At 35.1% G+C, this 20,345-nt stretch overlaps 1 protein-coding gene across 1 annotated transcript in view; it reads left to right on the plus strand.

Moving 5' to 3' along the window:
• Positions 1-20,345, plus strand: part of TNNI3K (TNNI3 interacting kinase) — a 276,625-nt gene that overhangs the window by 98,274 nt on the left and 158,006 nt on the right. Inside the window, exons 7-11 of the mRNA XM_012760372.2 lie at positions 2,713-2,851; positions 8,510-8,654; positions 8,741-8,845; positions 12,773-12,867; positions 13,489-13,638. Of these exons, the coding sequence (XP_012615826.2) occupies positions 2,713-2,851; positions 8,510-8,654; positions 8,741-8,845; positions 12,773-12,867; positions 13,489-13,638 (634 nt within the window). The remainder of the gene's footprint in view (positions 1-2,712; positions 2,852-8,509; positions 8,655-8,740; positions 8,846-12,772; positions 12,868-13,488; positions 13,639-20,345) is intronic.

Raw genomic sequence — 20,345 nt, forward strand, 5'->3', positions numbered from 1 at the left:
TTTCTGACTTCAGGCACAGACAGGATATACACAATGCATGTTATTTGTAGAGTCATCCTCTTTGGCGATGAACCTCATCACCCGGCAGAAACATAAGGAGCCTCTATGCGTGTTGGATGGAGAACTAAATTTGTTTACTTTCCCTAAAAATATAGTCACAGTCTTATAAAATTATGCTAAAATGTGGATGGCCCTTTTATGATAAGGGGCCCACTTTCTGTGTGTGAAGGCAGCACATAAGTAATTTATAGAGGCTATTGTCATTCGCTAAAATATGCTGACAAGGAGAATGGCATATTTGATATATAAATGTACCTAATGTGCCATGTTCCTTGCCATTTGTTTATTTACTTATTTTTAAGTGGAAGAGTAGATGTTTTGTACCAAGAGCAATATTTCCTAGGTATGTAATAATAGTGCTTAATAGACAATCGATTTCAGAGATAGTTTAAATCTGTCTACTATAAAGTCATATAATCAGAATTTATGGAGTCTGTGTAAGTGGAAATATTTGCTTAGGAGTGCAAGGTTCTTGAGACTAAACTTCTGCTGTTCTGATTTCTCCTGAAGTAATTCTTGTTCTGCCCATTAGCCAACAAAAATGTAAAATACAAATACTCCAAGTTCAAGCTACCACTTTTACTAACAGTTATTGAGTGCCAGGCACTTTTCTAAGTGCTTATGTGTCATAACGTATTTAATCCTCACGATAACTCTAAGAGGTAGAGTTGTTATTATTCCCATCTTAGCAATGAAGAAACCAAAGTATCAAAAGGTTAAATAATTTTTTCAAGGTGACATAGCTAGTAAGCAGAATCCTGACTCCAGAACCCTTGCTCTTGTCTACTACATTCAATAGGAAATCAGTTTCCCTACATCCCACCCAGCTAATATTTTTCCTGGGACTTCTATAAAATGTCTACTATATTCTTGAGAGGTTTCTACTCAAGACATGTTTATTTGCTGACTCATAGGAAGTAAAAATAATTTTAGAGCTTGAATTCATTTTTGTGCTGACACCTCAGTGGTCAGGACAAATAAGGGGTCCTCCCCTAACTGCTATTTTAATGACTCAGAGGCATCCTAACTTACCTCTTAGTATCCCTGAGGTGACTTTTAAAATTCTCAGTGGAGGCATTGTCAGGTTCAGAGAAATTATTGGGTAAGTTCCTAAGTATTTATGTAAGTGACTCAAAGGAACCTGGTCAATTAATGGAAACAATTCCAGGAAGACTCCTAAATGCTTCATCATTTCATCCCTCTCTGTTCTTTTGGATGTGGAGCCTCAGATAATTGGGGAAGCTGCCAGGGCTGCTGTGGCTATCTCTCACTTACTCACACATTGAGACAAAGACCAAGAACTCCAGTAGCGAAAGGACCAGTGGTGGTCTATGTGTGGAGCAGCCATGAAAATCAAGAATCAAGCAAACTATTGCTGGCTCAGGCCAAAAGGAAACTTTGGAAAAGATTGTTCAGAGAAGACTATGTGTGACTTAGAATTATTTATGTACAATGAAGACCTATGTTATAAAATTGACAAGAGATTGATACCAAAGAGAAGAAATGGCAAAAGTAGGTTTTCAAAGCCAAAAAATGTGGAGATAATTTTTTTTTCAAAGCTCCCTCATATCTCATCTAGTCCTCACAATAACTTTGAAACAAGAATGGTAAACAATATTATTTCAGTTCACCAATAAAAATGGAAAATAGCATTAATAAAACTTATACTATATGTCAGTCATGTGCTATGCACTTTAAACAAGTTATCTCATTTGATCCTCAAAACAAACCATAAGTTAAGTCATATAATATGATTCACATTGGACATATGAGGAAACTTACTTAGGTTCAGATAAGTTAACTAATTTTGTCAAGGTCACACAGCTGATATAAATCAGATTCTAGATTACTCCTATTCCTATCTTACTCTGGATCTTAACTCTTAATCAGTATGTTATATTGCCCTTCAACTTAAAAAATAAATATTATAAGGTCAGTAGCAGACACCATTGGTTGCTTAGGCAGAGCTATCATTCCGATACTGCTGCTTCGTGCCACATTTTACCTTCCTTGCAGACTCACGATTTTATTCCACTGTTCAGCCTTCTTCTAGAGGTTGTATTAATACTTAGAGAATATCTCTCTATCCCCAGCCACTGTGTGTTAGATTTTTGATTAGTTGAAGCCACTCACAGTAAATCTTTCACCTTCCCAGATATAAGTTGCAAATGACTTAGTCCAGGCCAAAAAGATATGGGAAAGTGATTTCTGGAGAGATTTTAGGAAGGAATTCCTAGATTAAAAAAAAAAAAAAAAAAAAAGATGGTCCTTTATTTCAAAAGGTAGAGATAGTCTTTTACTCTGTGGACTCTGGTTCTAATACCTGGAGCTGCTGCAGCTCTCTTTCTACCATGAGGGGATTCATCCTACTACATATGACAGAACAGAATGACAGAAAGAACTTGAGTTCTGATGTTGTTATTAATCTGTTGTATTAATCAACCTTGGAATTACTCCAGTCTTAGACATCTTGTTAGGTTATGTAATAATAAATTGCTTATTTTTTAGGCCCATTGAATTATGATTTTCTGTTATTTCCAGATGAAAATAACCTAAGAGAAGGCTTTAATGATATGTGTTCTTCTATATTGCTGAAACCTTTGCATTATTGTTTGATTTTTGATACTAATTTCAAATGAATGGATTCATTAGGTAACCCGCCTCCTTTTGAAATTTGGTGCTGATGTAAATGTAAGTGGTGAAGTTGGAGATAGACCCCTCCACTTAGCATCTGCAAAAGGATTCTTTAATATTGTGAAACTCTTGATGGAAGAAAGCAACAAAGCAGATGGTAAGATTTTACATTTAGAAGACCTTTGCTATCATTTACTTTATGTATACTTTTTCTAATACTTCCCTTACTTGAGAATAATCTTGAAGTTGACTAATTCTGTGGTCATGCACTAATTTGTTATACAAGTTATGATTTATTATTTTTAATATATTTATTTAACCTACATGTGAATCCTTCTTTACATGCTCAATTCTTAATACATTAGGTGCTTCAGTGAGCATAAGAAGTTTTCTTAGGTAAAGTAGTTCTACATGTTGTTATTCATTAAGCTTTATCTTTAAATTGAGGTATAATTTACATATAGCAAATTTTCAAATCTTAAGTATATAGCCTGATGAATATTTATTTATGCATACATTCCATGTAAAAAACACCCAAATCAAGATTTAAAATATTTCATCACTCTGGAATGTTCCCTTGTACACCCATTTCAGTAAATAACCTTTGCCACCAAAGTTAATCAGTATTCTGGCTTCTGTTGCCATAGACTGATTTTGTTTGTTTTTGAAGTTCGCATAATTTTGTGACAGGCATCTTTTCCTAACAAGATGATTTTAACTTTTATACATGTTGTTCTACGAATCAAAGTTTGCTCTTTTATATTGCTGACGATTATAGGAATATACTACAATTTGTATGTACATTCTCCTCCTAATGGACATTTTAATATTTCTGGTATTCCTTTATTATGATGCAATTGCCAGCAGCATTCTTATTCAAATCTTTTTGTGGACATGCACATTCATTTCTCTTAAGTGTGTAATAGGAGTGGGATTGCTGAATCAAAGAGTAATTCATATGTTTAACTTTTTAGGAAATTTCTAGTTTTCCAAAGTGTTTATACTATTTTTTAATCCCACAGTGATATGAAAGTTTCAGTTGCTCCCCACAGTATCACCAATATTTGATATGATATTACTATATTTTTAAATAGAGATAGAGTTTGAGTGTGATCAACTTAGCAAAAAGCTTTAGGATACATAGAAGGATGTTAGAATTGGTTAATAGAATAGAATTTCCCTTAATTTTTTAAATTATAAAATGAATTTTGGAAAGTTGATTAAAAGTATTGAAAAATTTCATTCTTCCACATTTCTTCAAAAACTTTATTTTTTGACATAAATTCACTCAGTTACAGCTTGCCATTAAATTCTCTCAGGCATATCCAACATCCTTCCATTGACCCCCAAGAGACCTAATTAAAAGCCCAGCTGTAAGAGCTGCTGGCCTTTGCAGCAGGAACAATACACATTTCTAAAAGGACATGGTTGTCAAATCTCTAGAACTACCAGTTCCTTGGCCCAAAATTCAGATTGATATTTAGTTAATAAAGCTAATCAATGTTTTCATCTACCCAAAAGACAAACACAAAGGCTCTTAGAAACAGCTGTGGCAAGAGAGTAGGGCAATTTCCAATTTCCAAGTTGGAAACAGGAGCCACTTTATTTTGTAAAATTTAAGAAACATAGTTTGTATTGTTTTCTATATGCCAGTGTTCAATAACTCGTGCATCTACCTTATAGCATTATTATAAATAACCTATGTTGTCAGGATGTAAGCAACACTGTTCCTTGGACCTTATTTAAGCAATCTCTTTCATTCTGTTAGTTTAAAATAGGCAGAGGTGCACCCACACGAACCACTGAACACATAATTGTGTTTTTGAAACCGCCTCACTTTTCCAAGGGGTCAGGAACCACATCACTTTTTCTTTTTATTATTGATGCCAACCTTAGCTTTTTATTCCTCTGCACAACTCCAAAGCTCAGTAGTGTCAAAATGAGTGTCATTTATGATCAGCATGTCGCCAGGATCAAAGGATTCTTCTGCAAAAGGCATTGAAATGTGTACTACACCTGTATTCCCCTTACTTACCAGCATCATATGATATAATTTTTAATTTTTTCTTTCTGACTCACACAAGTACTTCATGCCTCCTACCCAATCATTTTAAAAAATCAAGAGACAGCATGAGTCAGATTTTTAAGTTTTTTATTTCCTTCTAGTACATGCTTGATATTAAGTACCATTTGCACTTCAACCAATTGCAAAAAATAAATCAGAAGATCTGCTGTGCCAATGGACACTGCACAGGATTTTCATCAGTTACTTCACTTATTTCAAAATGTTGCTAAGCCTCCAGATGATTTATTTTAGATATGGACCCTGCCTGTGGTAAATGGACATAAGAGGACGATTAAATGAATAACCCCAAAAGGAGTACAATTTACAGTATGTTTCCATGGTAACGGAATGTCACAAATAAAAATAAATCCAGCTTACAAAATTACCCAAAATGTGATTCTCAAGGCAGTCTCTTCAGTTTAACATGTTTGGAAGGCTGACCTATTCAGTCAGGTATGTTTTAAGTCTCTGGTCTGCTTCTTTGTATCTCTTAGGACAACGAAAAAGGAGAAAAGTATTGAATGAGATTGAAAAGGTTAAAATATTGCTGGACTGCATAAGAAAAAAAATAGTGATATGGTCCTCAAAATGTATCATTTGATAATGTTGAAAACAGAAAAAATTAAATTCAGAATTTATTCGTTTTTGTCACCTGCTTCTTAAATCCTATAGTTCTTTTAAATAACACAATAACATGGAACTGGATATTACAGAAAGCCACAAAAAACTCCTAGGGGCATGCCCAGTAAGAAGGAAGTGTTTTTTTGTTTGTTTGTTTGTTTTTAATATATCTTATTGGAGCTATTACATGGTTTTGTTATTGAAAGCTATTTAAGACACATTTGCAAGTTACTTTAAAGATCCTCTGGGAACTGCTGGAATTACTTGGTTAATCTAGAAATTTTTATTTTATCTTTAAGGTCAATAAACAGAAATAAGGAAGAAGGAACATCTACCCATCAGCCCATTTATCCAACCTTTCTTTCAAAAGACATTACTGAACATCTACTCTCTTGAAAGTAGAGGACTAAGCACTAAACATTTTTCTAATAATTCACATATATTTCTTCGTTTGAAATTCCATTTAAGTCTCTCAATAAGATGTTAAGTTAGAGCAAATAGAATATCATTCACACATTCAAGTTTCCTGAAATAAGATATAATAATATAACTTTATTTTTGTCTTTACAAGTTGGTTCAAGACAAAACTAAGTAGATCACAATGACTGAAACAAAAACAGAGGTATATATAGAGGTATATATATAAACTCTGTTTCTGATCCTGTAAGTCTCCTGGCTTGTACCTCCAGTCGGTATTTATATCTTTTTTGATAGAGATAATGTCTAGGCAACTGCAGGTAATTCACCAAGTTGATAACCTACTCTGAAGTTGATTGATTCAATTGGAGAAGAATAGTGTTGGGCGGGGCCAGAGACACCAAAGGCAAATCATAAATTAATGAGATTGCACTGCATTCTGCTTTACAATTTCCCTTCTGAACCTCAAGAACTCTTATGTGACTCTCCAGATGCCCTGGGCTCCCAACAGTTCTCGAACATCGACTTGTGGCATTGACTTTCCCTGGCTTAGAAGAGAATGTGAACAAAGCGAAAGTTTTATAAAAAGGGAGATAATCAAAAGAACTAGGGACGTTCTTCTGAGTGAAAGGTGTCTTTCTGAGCTACTGATTAATATAAAAGATTCAAAGATTTATTTTTCATTAACAGCCTTGAGGGGAAAAACTCAGTGATTTTGTTAAAGACTTCTCTTTGGCTTAAAATCTTGCGGGACAATAAAATGAGAATGGTTGTCTACAAATATAGCAACTACAAGGCTTAAATCAGTCTTTACTGATTGTTAAATGATGATTATAATAACAGTAGTAAATTTTTCTTATTCTTCATCAGTTTTAAAAAATTTTTCCTTCCCTTCAGTATTTTTTGTTCCACAGAGAATTTCTATTATAGATATATAAGAGAATGAGAATGACAAGTACGTTAATGTCTACTATTTTCTATTTTGAATAAAGCACCCTGTGCAGAATGACAAAGTAATCAAATACATAAAATAAATCACTTTACAGCACTTGATCCAATTATTTTAGTTTAAAAATTGAGTTAAAGTCAGACCTAGAATTAAGCAGTTTGGTTTTCAGTTGTTAGTACTTCAGGCTTGTAATTATTGACTATTCAACTATACTGTAAGATATTTGAGGGTATGGACTCTATGCATTTATAGTAGATGATTGGTCTTAGGACTTAGCAAATTTTAAGGGGGACATTAGCAAAAAGGTAGAGTAACTTTTTAAAAATCTCTAATATGTAACAGGCATCATACTAGATAGATGCTTTGCAACCACATCGCCTTTAATCCTTTCAGGATCCCTGCAACAATGGTGTTATTATATCCACTGCTTCTAATAAGACGTTAGTGCCTCCAACACTAGCTTGGTAGTTAATGCATAGTGATAATTTCTTAAGTCAGAATGTATCAGGCAAGCTTTCTTACTTTTAAGAATTGTAAAGTCACTCTTGCTAATTTAAGCATAAAAGAGATATACCAAAGGATATCAATTAGCACACAGAATCTTCCCCAGAATAGGGTAGAAAGCTAGGTTTAGAAGACTCACAGTGAGGACTAACATCCCAAATCATGCCCCAAATCTGATCCCCTGAAGACACACTGACACCCCTGCTAGGCACACACATCAACATTTGTACTTCTGGTGCCAACAACAAGGGCACTGAATCTGTGGCTGGAATTGCTACCAGTAGAAATTGGATGGAGCTATTATCACCACTGCCCCGTTGCCACTGTTTTTTTGTGTTATCAAATTCTGAAGTCAAAGTCTAATATGGTGTGTTGATTGGAGGAGTCTGTACATTGGTGACTAAACCAGGGAACTGTTGAGAGTAAAAAAGTCACTATTAAGAATTATCCCAGGATAACAAGCCTAAAACAGAACATATGAGAATCCTCCATTAATTCTGTGCCCTTGCTGCAAAGAGATCTTGGAAAGTACATTTTTAGCTTCTATGATAGAACATGGTCTTGGCCTCTTGTCAGTACTTGCAGTATAGGGAATTACTCACATGTCAGAAGAGGTTATAAGGTTGGGTGGTCCAAAGAGAAGAACAAATGTCCACTACTGAGTGAAGAACTGAATTTTAAATAACCTGTAACACAACTAATGAGATCTTTCTCATGCTAAAGTGCTCTTCCTTTTCATTATACCATGCTTTGCATGCTGTAGTATAGCAATTCTCAGCTAAGGGTATACATCAGAACTTCCTAAACAGTATTTTAAACATATAGATTGCAGAGCCTCACTCTAACCTACTGAACCAAAATCTCTGAGAATGGTGCTCTGACCAGAATCTGTAATTTTAATGTGCTTCAGAGAAAAAAAAATCAATTTGAAAGGAGATACTTGTGGAAATAAGGCCACACGTACCTTTTGGATGCTTATTAGTTTCCTGAACTATTCCATTCTGCAAGGTAGATTTGATTAGATGCATTCCATAGAATTTATAGGAGCTAGAAGAAAATCTGTTTAATGTGGTAATAGGCAATAAAATAGAACTATAACTTTTTTAATTGGTTGCACTTAATTTCCCCTATTATTATCATTAACTGGAAATCTTCAGATGTCTCTCAGGCACTTAGAAATGTCCATGGTATTACACATATGAAGGCTGAGAAACAGAAGATTCCAGAGAACATGTCTTTTTTTTTCTTGCTGTTGACAGTGAATGCTCAGGATAATGAAGACCACGTCCCGCTCCATTTCTGTTGTCGATTTGGACACCGTGATATTGTGAAGTACCTGCTCCAAAGTAATTTGGAAGTTCAACCCCATGTTGTTAATATTTATGGAGACACCCCTTTGCATCTGTGAGTATTATGTAGGGTTCCATAGGTCCTCCAGGTACACCACATGCACTCTCTTACTATTATCAAAATATTTTCTTCAAATCTAGGGCATGCTACAATGGCAAATTTGAAGTCGCCAAGGAAATCATCCAAATATCAGGAACAGAAAGTCTGACTAAGGAAAACATCTTCAGTGAAACAGCTTTTCACAGGTAAAAGAATATTTAAGTGCCATAGCCGCTAACTTAGCTGACACTGTACAGCACCTGAAGTTGTGTACATAAAGCAAGAACAAATAGTGGCAGATGTTGCAATCAGAGACCGATAGAAGAGGTAGAGCAGAGGACAAGGAGCCCAAGCTAGATGCACAGAAGAAAAGGTGAAGGCAGATGCTATAGTCAGTACAACAGATGGGGCCGGAGCCAGATGCTGCATTCCTGGCAGCAGCCACAAAAACAGGGACTGATGTTGCCAGGGCAACAGGCATATCAACATCTGTAAGCATATTGCTTCTATTCCTCTTCACTCCGTGGAAAGCTGCCAAAAAGGGCTGTGCCCATAATCCTCCTCCGACAAGAATCTCATTACCAGAATTCATCAGCATCAAATGTGACACTTTTTTCCTTACCACTTAAACCTTGTGTGCAAATGTGTCTACCTATCTAAGACATCCATCTGTCAGCCTGTAAAAGCCTAGTCAGGGTGGCCACTCAGATACCTAAGAAGGCATTAGCTCTTTTCTAGGAATCCATGAGAGCCCTTTACAGTGTGCTTTAGAGAAATACATTGAAAGAGCAGCTGGGATTAGAAAAGTTGCAATACAAATAAAAGAGATAAAAAGGAAAGAAAATGTTGCTAATAACTCAGAGCCATAGTTTCCTAAAATGTGCAGAAGGAAGGTGGATGTTTTATAAAATTTAAAGTCTTCATTTTTAATGAGTTGCTACTTTCCTATCAATGTAAAGCATAGCCATTTAAATTTAGTAAATCTTGAATATAAGATCATTTACCTATATATTACGTATTTCTTGGCTACTTCGCAACCTCTAAAAATGTATTTGAGACTAATTTGTTATTTATATAATGTTTATATTGCACTGATGAATCGTAGAAATGAGGAGACTCTTTTTCATACTGAACTAAAATTAAGCATGTGCTTCTGCATTAGGCATCAACCTGTCAAATTTCACATGAATTTCCAAATTTTTCTTATCAACCAAAGAGTTCAGCCAAAAGGAAGGTGAAGAAAAGCCATCCTTTATGGAGTGGTGACTATATGCCAGTTGATTTGCATTCATTGTATCATTTAATCCTCATAACCATTTTATGAAGTTGAATTTATTATCTCTCTTTTACAGATGAGAAAGTTGAGGCTCAGGGTAGCCAAGGAACTTGCCAAAGTTACTTATGGCTAGAAAATAAATGCCTGCCTAATTCCAAATCCTGTGCAGTTTACATATCTTCATGTTCTAGTAGCAAAATATTTTGTCTGTTTTCTACACACTTAGTAACAGAACAGAAGCAGGAACTCTTCAGATCATGCCTTCAGTCAAAATAGATTAGTGATATCTGTCCCTGAAGGGGCAGTTGGCAGAACTGATACGTACTGGTTGCTGGTATTCTCTTTCTTCATTAAGTCATGGCTGTTAAGACTGACACCTCAGGCTAGTTTTCAAATCATTTTGCTACTTTGTGCACTAAAATTGGAACCAACTGTAATCAGAAGGTGACTGTCACCTCCAGAAGATTGTCTAGATAAGAAATTTTATGAAATGAGTTAAAAGTATATACTCAATTGTTTTATAATATTTTGTGTAAGTATGTGGCTATTAGAAATAACAGATTAATATTTTGTTCTATTCATTTTAAGCACATATTTATAAAAGAAATTTCTTTTACATGAGGAATTCACTCTGAATATAGTTTTTGTATGTACAAATCACAGTGCTTTGCATAGTAAACACTCAATGCATTTCTGTCATTATTTTCATATGTATATACACACACATACATACACATGCATGTATTTGCAGACATATATTAAAAGGACATACACATGTGCATGTATATATAAATGCATACATATATTTACACATATATTTTGTATATATTCCAAACTCATTATTTTCTATAGTCGTTGCTTTGAAAATAAACAATGAATCAATTCAGACAATGGAATGTTAAATGTGTACTGTTACAAGTCCTATAATGCAAATAATTAATGGTGATATAATATATTGTACTGAGATGGTAGCTTTTTATTCACTCAATTATTCAAGAAAAGAGTTATTAAAGGCTTGCCTTCTATTGGTGCTGGTAGGAACATTAAGATGACAGGATCCTTTCCCTCCTTAAAGGAGCTCCATATAGGGTAACAAGGTAAACAGAGGTGTATTCTTTCCCATAACACAATGTGATAAGAGCCATAAAATTGAAATGACAAGGAACCAAAGGAGACAGCAATGAAGTCTGCCTTTGGCTCATGAGAATGAGGGAGTAATGGTTCAATTGGAAGAAGAATGAATGGCATTTCATTAAAGAAAAATGACTTGAGCAAGGCCATCCCAGGAAGAGGAAATAGTAATAATACCCAGTAAATTTCCTCTTTCTTCTAGAGTCAAGTTGCTGTGCCCTTCCTTTAGGCATGATCTAGATGGGGCTTTGCCCAGTGCAATCTCCTTCCAGTCTCCCAGTACATACCTTGTAGCTCTCTGGAGTTTGGAAGTAGAATATTGCTTGTGATCAAATGGTGCTAAAAGTAGAGGCATTCATTATGAAACTACAGAAAATTGATGAGAATTACAGTCAAAAAATTAAATCTCGTAGTCATTGCTAGGCATGTTTTATCTTACATAAAATCTTTTTCTCTGGGCATCTTCGCTTTACTAATAAACAGTAGAAATCAGAATTTCAATTAAGCACTTCATCAAATCGAGCTGTAAAGTTTATCTATAAAAATCTTATTTTCTCTGGTTCCTGGAATATGTTAATTTTTTCACAAAAACTTTCTCATAACTGGAAAGAGCTGATAATGAACAGTCCTCTACAGCCTGTAATATGATTCTATAAGCATTAATTCACTTGAAATTTCAGGAACAATTTGACAAATAGAGAAGATATCATCTATCATTATTTTATAGATAGTAAAACTAAACTCAAAGAGGCCAAATAACTTGTGTGAGGTCCTCTGGCTAGTGCATGACAGAACTCTGGATTTTGAGTCTACAATAAATGCTCCCTCAGTAAAATGACAGCTTTGAGATGTTATTTCTGGTTAAGGAAGTCTCTGAAGAGACAGTGGATGGTTTTTCCAGGGAACAATTTCAGACTTTACTCTGGATTTGACTAAAAATCCAGTAGCTTCCTGGATTCTTCATTCAATTGTTCTGCAGAATCATTCTCAGGTCCTACCGCTAAAAATGTGTGGAGCTCTTACAATACAGTATCTTTTCTCTTTTTATGGTAAAGAACTAAAATCAAAATTGTAGGAAATATTTGACACGAAAACACTAGAAATTTACATCTCCTTTCTTGAAGGTCCAGATGTGAGAATCTTTAGGATTTTATCATTATGTACACATTTTTATTCACCCTTGATGTACAGTGCTTGCTTCAATTTTATTACCTCCTTCTTCTTTCTCCTTCCTTCCTTCTTCCTTCTTTGTCTCTTTGGCACCCTTACATACACATGAGCAACTAGAATAGCCTGGCTTAATCAGCATTAAGGACTGCCATAAACAAAGTACCACAGATTGGGTGGCTTAAACAACAGAAATTTATCATCTCACAGTTCTGGAGGTTAGAAGACCCAAGATCAAGGTGTCAGCAGGTTTGGTTTATTCTGAGATCTGTCCTTGGCTTGAAGATGGCCACCTAGCTGTGTCTTCACACAGTTGTCCCTCTCTTCCTGTGTCATGTGTCCTAATCCCCTCTTCCTATAAGGACACCAGTCATATTGGATTAGAGCCCACCCTAATGATCCTATTTTAACTTAATCATCTCTTTAAAGACACTATCTCTAAATACAGTCACTTTGTGAAGTTATGGGGGTTAGGGCTTCAACATATGAATTTGGGGCGTGGGATACAATTTAGCCTATAACAAGGGCCTTCTATTTTCCTTATTTTGTGTTTTTGCAGTGCATGTACCTATGGAAAGAACATTGACCTAGTTAAATTTCTTCTTGATCAGAATGTCATAAACATCAACCACCAAGGAAGGGATGGGCATACAGGTAAGACTGTCGTGAAAACATTGCTAGTTCCAGATGCTTATCAATGCTCAAGCATAGTGGTGTGCCAAGGAATAAGGGGACATTGGGAGTGGAAAATCTCAATGGGGAGAGGTATTTTATCATCTGGCATCATTTAGAATGGATGGTGACTGGTGATGATATTTAATAAAGAGCAGACTGACTTTTGGTCAATTTCATTATTATGCTAAATTATCTACAGGCAATGAACCCACTTATAGCCTACTCCAAGGAAAGACTGCCCACACCACCCTACCCTTGGTTTGGTGGTCAAGAAAAATATCTCTTTGGGGTCTTTGTTCTTTTACTTGTGTAAAGATGCTAACATTTTTTTTCTTGGTAATTACAATAGATGTAGAAATATGAGAAATTGTACTGAGCAAAAGACAGTATATAAAGAAGATCGAGTAGAATAAAATACTTCCTTTGCTTAAAGTATTGTCTTCTTTGCTCAATAATAAAATGAATTCTTCATCAAAGAAATCAATCATTACTTCATATCTCTGGAAACAATGCTATTATGTGGTGATAAGTATACTTTGAAAATTGGGGTGCAGTTTTCTTTTGTTCTTCTTTCATTCTTTCAATTCTTTTCTATTACAGGATTACACTCTGCTTGTTACCATGGTCACATTCGCCTGGTTCAGTTCTTACTGGATAATGGAGCTGATATGAATCTAGTAGCTTGTGATCCCAGCAGGTCCAGTGGTGAAAAAGATGAGCAGACATGTTTGATGTGGGCTTATGAAAAAGGTATGTTTTTAATCATGCATTTCTACAGTAATACTGTGTGCATAGATTATGTCAATGCATTAGTAATTTCTTTGCTTGTATGACTTGCACACTCTCATTTCTTCTGTAGATTTTATTTGAGTCTCTGGGGCCTTGGATCAAAGAGTCCAATAGACCATCATTACAGAAAGCAACTCCTGGGCTGCAGATGAGCTGAAGGCATTCTCAGTATTTGTACTTTAAAAAGAAATGGTCACATTTCTAAATACTGGAGAAACAAAATTGTGATATGTAATGATACTAGAGTGGATTAGAGCTAGTCATTATCTCTTAAATAGGGGTATTTTGATGAGTTTTTGAATTTTTAAAAAGGGGATTAAGAACAAGGGAAAAAAGGACCATTTGTCAGATCTAACCCTGATGACAACACCTGTGCTAGAAAAATGTGAGGGAGCCAATGATTAGTGCTTAAGAATAAGCTTACTTAAGCTCAGAGTGGTGAGAGCTTAGACTCTGGTGTGAGAACACCTGGGTGTAAATCAGCCACGTTCTTTGACCTTGTGCAAGTTATTTAACCTTAATGAGCTCCACTGTTCTTATCTGAAAAAGGATAACAAAAACTTTTACTTCACAAGGTTGTAAAGATTAAATGACATAATATGTGCAAATTGCTTAGAAGGCTGGCTGGCATGAATTAAATAACAAATAATTGGTATTTTAGGTGATATGGAACAGCATATATTGTCATTGAAATTATAGGGTTATAACTGAATATTGTAAAATATGCCAGACTTTAAGGAAATGTTTTGTCATTTTAACTTTTGATGACTGCATTGTCTTTTTAAAATGTTTAAGTATGTAAAGAAATATATTTATCTTTTTGAATGCTAGAACCCTAAAAGATCATCCTGAAAGAGGCAATTACTAAGCTATAAGATTTCTCAGCCTACCAAGCTGATTTATTTATAAAAATTTTCTGCCTAAAATGGGAAATGAAAGTCCATCAATGAAAGGAGAGATGGTTCGATGAATGGAACTAGAGAGCTGTTGTAGGCATATAGTAAGCAAATAGATAAAGAGAAGGAAAAACATATAAGTCTGAAGACTACTAGTGAAAAAATGATATAGGAGTTACTTTTTAAAAAGTGAATAGACATGGAATATTAGATAATGAGTTAAATGTAGGGCTGCTATCGTTTTTACTTTTTATCTGAGTATCATATACATTCAAATATGTACACGTTTGCATATATTATAAATGTACAGCTCAATTAATTTTCACAAACTCCCCCAGCACCCAGATGAGGAAGCTGAACATGACTAGCACCTTAGAAATCCCATTTCCACTCTCTTCAAATCACTCCCCCAAGGAGGTTACTACTGCCTTCTTGTACCATGATTGGTTTTGCCTCTTTCTGTACTTTATATAAATGGAATGTTATGGCATATACTTTTTTGTGTCTGGCTTTTTTTAGCCAACAACTTATGAGATCTATCCATATCATTGTAAGCAGTCGTAGATCCTTCATTCTTACTGTTGTATACTGCTATGTGTCTGTATCACAATTCGTTTATTAATTGTTTTGTTCATGGGCATTGGGATAATTTTCAACTTAGGGATATTAAGAATACTGTTCCATGAACATTCACATAAACAAGTGCATGTTTTTAATTAAATATACAATTTCATTTCTGTTTGGCATAAAAGTCCTCTATTTTGTATTTTTAAAAATGTAGATAGCTCTATGTTTGAGTATCAGTTGGGAAATCTTAAATATTCTGAAGTCTCAGGGAGGCCATCCTAAATTCTATCTGCTCAACACATTGCATTAATTCAAATGATTTTCAGACAGTGTCTCTTAAGAAATATGTTTCAGAGTAAGACTGTTTACAAAGTATTAGTCTTCCAGAAGGCAACTCAGAAATTGCCACTACAGCTATCTCTTCACAAGGGTTAGCTTTGTTTGTTTTTAGTTGATTGAGAGTGATAGTTGAAAACTGGCTTTACCTTTATTTTTTGTGGAATTCCACACTTTTATGAAACAATGTAGCATCATGTAACCTCCTAAGATTTCCTACCAAATGACAAAAAAGATCTTTCAGCTTAGCGGAATTGCCCACTGGCCTCTGCAACATATGCCGTATTTGTCAGCCTTATTTGTTCAAACCAATGTGCTGAGCATCAGTGTTGCATTCTATTATTACTATGAATTTTAACAAATTGAATGTTAGTACCCAGGAGACAGATGGATATTTTGCATATGTTCTGGGGCAAAGCAAGTCAAACAACAAAATGAAAATTGTTGCTATTTTCTCTTGCTAGAGAAATGTTGCATTGTTTTCGTGTGTTCAGAGAGTGCCAATGTGGCCTTGTAATAAAGAATTGCTTCCCTTTTTCCCTCAAAGAAGGAGTCACCAAATTAATTGATATAGCATACTAAGGGTTTTCCTGAGCAATTTGGAGATGAAGTTGAGATGAAGTTGAGGAAGCACCAAAACTCCACTTGGAGTTCCCTCTTTATAGAAGAGATAATGTATACGATTTATCATGTACACTATCCTATCCTGAGAGAGAGAAACTGGAAGTGAGCTTCACAACCAGGATCTGCCTATTTGAATAGGAGTCTATCTGCCCAAGTTGAATAGCTCATCCTAGTTTAGCCTCTTAACAGAAAACTGTGGAGTCTCTCAACAGCACCTGTGTTTGAATGGTTCTCAGCCAAATTATTCACCTGACTCAAATTAAATTTTAGCTGACCTTCTTTCTGGTATTATGATATGGCACATCGAGGGGTGTTTTGGAGTTCTGGAAGAGTTACCTACTCTATTTTGCAATACTTTCAGAAAAAGAGTTTACTCACCATGGCTCCTGGTGGGATCAGATATGCAGAATATTTGCTATTTGCATAGCCCTTTGAACCTAAAGAAGTCAAAATCAATCTTGGAAATAGTTTTCCTGGTGACCTTGATTCTACACAGAAGCCTTAAGTTTCAAAATTTTTCTGCCAGACTGCTTAGAGCTCCAATTTTATAGTATTTAGAGTATTTCTCCTCCCCAGGTCTCACCCCCCTCTTCTTTTCTACTATTCCATCTGAAAGTGTAGCGATAGCTGTCTCACTCATTTGGATTTGTTCTGCCCTTTCCCTGTGGTACAAAGAACTTGAATGAATCAATTTAAATTGGCCAGAAAAAATAGCCAGCAGCCTGCTTATGTTCAAATCCTCTGCCCTAATCACCAGTATGGAAAACCCATTGAAAAGACCTGCACATAATCTTACATCCATTGCATTAAAGATGAAACTGCTGAATTGAAAAGATCTCAGCCAATTAGAATTGAACACATAACTCAATAGTGTGTCTGGCAGTTAGATTTGAAAAGGCTGCCTTTGACAAAGAAAAGCACTCCTTTATGTCAGGCTGTTTAGGGTCAGAAAATAACCAAAACTAGAAACAGAACTAAAACTTCTTGTTTGTTTCAGTACTGATGCCAGTTAAAGTAATTTACAGAGGCTCCTGTCCCAATATCTAATTACCCAGAATACAATATTTGTATACAGCAGACGCACTCTAATTCACAGTGACAGGGAGCTGGAGTTGGAGAATTAGTGAGTAAGTAAGCAAAAACAATAAAAATCAAGGCTCCTGTACCATGATATATACTTTGTTCATTCCTTTTGACAAGTATGGTATGGTGTGAATTATTTATAGTAAATGTATTATAGTGTATTCTCTAAAAGTAATGAAGTCTTACAGTTGTAAGTTTCTACAGTTTTTAGCCAGTAAAAACTAATGAAGAGATGAGGGTGGGTGAGGAGTAGAAGTAAGAAGAGGTGGATTCATTAAATTATTTATTAAATTTTCACCAATGAATTATAAGCTCTCAGGCTTCTACATTGAATTCTTACCTATTTGGAGTTTAGTTACTTAGTTTAGTAAATCTAGTTTAGTGAGCTAGACTGGATTGCGGGGTGGAGGAAGGGTTAAACAAAAGATTTAGATGATATTTCAAAATCCATATGTGGTTTTTTTGGTATACTGATCACATTTCTACATGTTTAGATACTCTCTTTTAATAATAAGTAAAATAACTCCAACTATCATTAGAATGGGAAGAACTTTTTATTGTTTAGGAAGATAATTCACAAAAATATTTTTGAAATATAATAGCTATGCAAGAATCCACATAGTTAAAATGGTTAGTAGAAGAGAGCTTACATTCATCAAGCACCTATCACATATGCATATATACATAATTTAATTATCAAAATAACCCTTTAAATTGTAATTGTCTTTGTTTTATAAATAGTTGAGACTTAGAGCTATTAATTCATACTTGCCCAACCTGCACAGCTGTTAAGCGAAGAACTGGTACCAAATAGAGGACTATCTTATTGCAGAGTTCAAGCTTTTACAAACACACTGTAAAATCAGATCTAAGCCAAAATTCCATCCTTATTAACTTAATGAATTTTGAGAAGTTATTTAACCTCTCTAAACCTTTATCCTCAAATTTAAAATAAAGAAATTAATATCCACTTTACAGAATTCTGATGAGAGTTAAGGATAAGACGATAATGCTTGGCACATAACAGATTCTCAATAAAAATGGCGATAGCTGTTATTGGTAAATTCAGAGAGGAGATTCAGTAGAATCTATGTGACTCCCAAATCCCATGGTCTCTCCTAATATACACCATACTTTAGTGTACAGTAAGAAATGATATATTCAGATGATGGGCATCCTCTATAAACCCTAATGAAGGGTTTATATTCCTACCAAACACCACTGGACAAAACTGGCATATATAAAAGCATGTGTTATTTTGTTATATTGATATATCTTATTTATGGCTCAAGTTATACCATAAATTTTTAAATCTCATGACTAAAGAAAAATGAAGGAGGTTTTGAAAATCACTAATCAAATATTATGAAAGCAATTCAAAGCCATTATTCTAATATGCATAGTTGTATGCAAATATATAAAACAGTATTTTAAAATTATAGCACAAATTTGCAAGTCCCTTTCCTACAGCAGAGTTTTCCTCCACAGTTGAGAAGGAAGGTCAAAGACTTTTTAATCATGTTTTCAAACCACCACACCAACTGACTGCTGGATTTATTTACTTGTGTATCTGAGGAACGTGTAAAACTCAACAAGTCCAAAATTGAACTTAACATCTTTTTTGTCCTAATTGGTCTGTTCTTCCTACCGTGTTTCCCCCAAAATAAGACAAGGTCTTATATTTATTGAAGACACCCTAGGGCTTATTTTCAGCAGATGTGTTATTTTTCCCTCAAAGCTTCAGCTTGCAGCACGCACAGGATGGCTGAGACCCGACAGGGGGAGCCGACCTTGTTGGTGGGGCTGCCCGCACCTTTCCTGTCACCTCTGGGATAGCAGCTGTCACAATGGGGCAGATGAGAAGGGTTGCTGGTCTTCTTTACCGCTCTGAGAGTAAATGCACGGGTTGTGCAGATACGCTGCGTAGCCACGCCCATCAGTAGGTCTTATTTTCCGATTTGGGCTTATATTGTGCAAATGCTTAGAAATCCTGCTAGGGCTTATATTATGGGTAGGTCTTACTTTCGGGGAAACACAGTACTGTGTGTCCCTTATTCACTCTTTTGTTTAATGATACTTCTATTCACTTTGTGACCTAAGTTAGAAATCTCGAATGACATTTGACTACTTTTTCTTCTTCAACTTCTCCCCAAACCATATCCACTCAATAAAAAAGTCTCCTTTACTTTACTTAATAAGTGCATTTTGAATCCATCCTTTCTTCTTTATTTTTATTATCATTATTTAACTTCAGATCTTTGTCATCTTTCTTCTGATCCATCTTAATATCCTCATAACTAATTTTTATTCTCTTCAGCTTTTAAAAAAAATCTATTTCCCAACTGTAGACTGAGAGATGATGGATTTAGGGTGTGAATGAGGACATATTTTTTTCACAGCTTAACACCCTCCTCTGACATAACTATCACCTATAAGAAAAAGTTCAGCTTGTTATCATAGCATATAAAGACTTCCCTGCCCTGTGCACTTCCTGCCTCTTGAACCTCATGTCCAGCCACTCCTGTCATGTGGGCAATCCTACATGCCACAACCATCATTACATTCACTAGACCATCAATATTCATTCAGTGTTCACTCTCTGCCATGCATGTTCTGAACACTTCATGTATATTAACTCGTCAAAGCCACACAATAACTCTGTGAGGCTGTGTCTATTCACCTGGTAGTAATATAAAACTGCTCATTCATCTCTACACATATCGTACTATTCCATGTTACTATGACTTTTTCTCATGCAGTTCTCTCTGCCTCTATATCCTTTTTGTCCTCTTCAACTCACTCCACTCTTCAAATTTCCAATTCTCACTTCATCTTCAAGACTTGGTTTATGGATCCTTTCTTCTAGAAAGTCTTTGCTGACCTTAAAGCCTGGCATGCACGTCCTTTCTTTATGTTTTTTATGAGTAAAATTATAAGGCTCTCTTTATGTTTTATTGTATCACATGTCAATCCCTGTCTGTGTTTTTACCACTTCATACTTAAACTCTCTACCCCACCAAATTGTAAACTTCTTGAGAACAAGCATTCGAGCTACTAATCATTGTCTTCCAAAAACTTGAATTCACTGGATGACTCCAAATAAATTATCAATACATGCTTATTGAAATGAAATTGAGAAAGAGGTAGGAGATATTTTAAACA

This window comes from Microcebus murinus, chromosome 2 (assembly GCF_040939455.1).
Source record: "Microcebus murinus isolate Inina chromosome 2, M.murinus_Inina_mat1.0, whole genome shotgun sequence".
NCBI lineage: Eukaryota > Metazoa > Chordata > Mammalia > Primates > Cheirogaleidae > Microcebus > Microcebus murinus.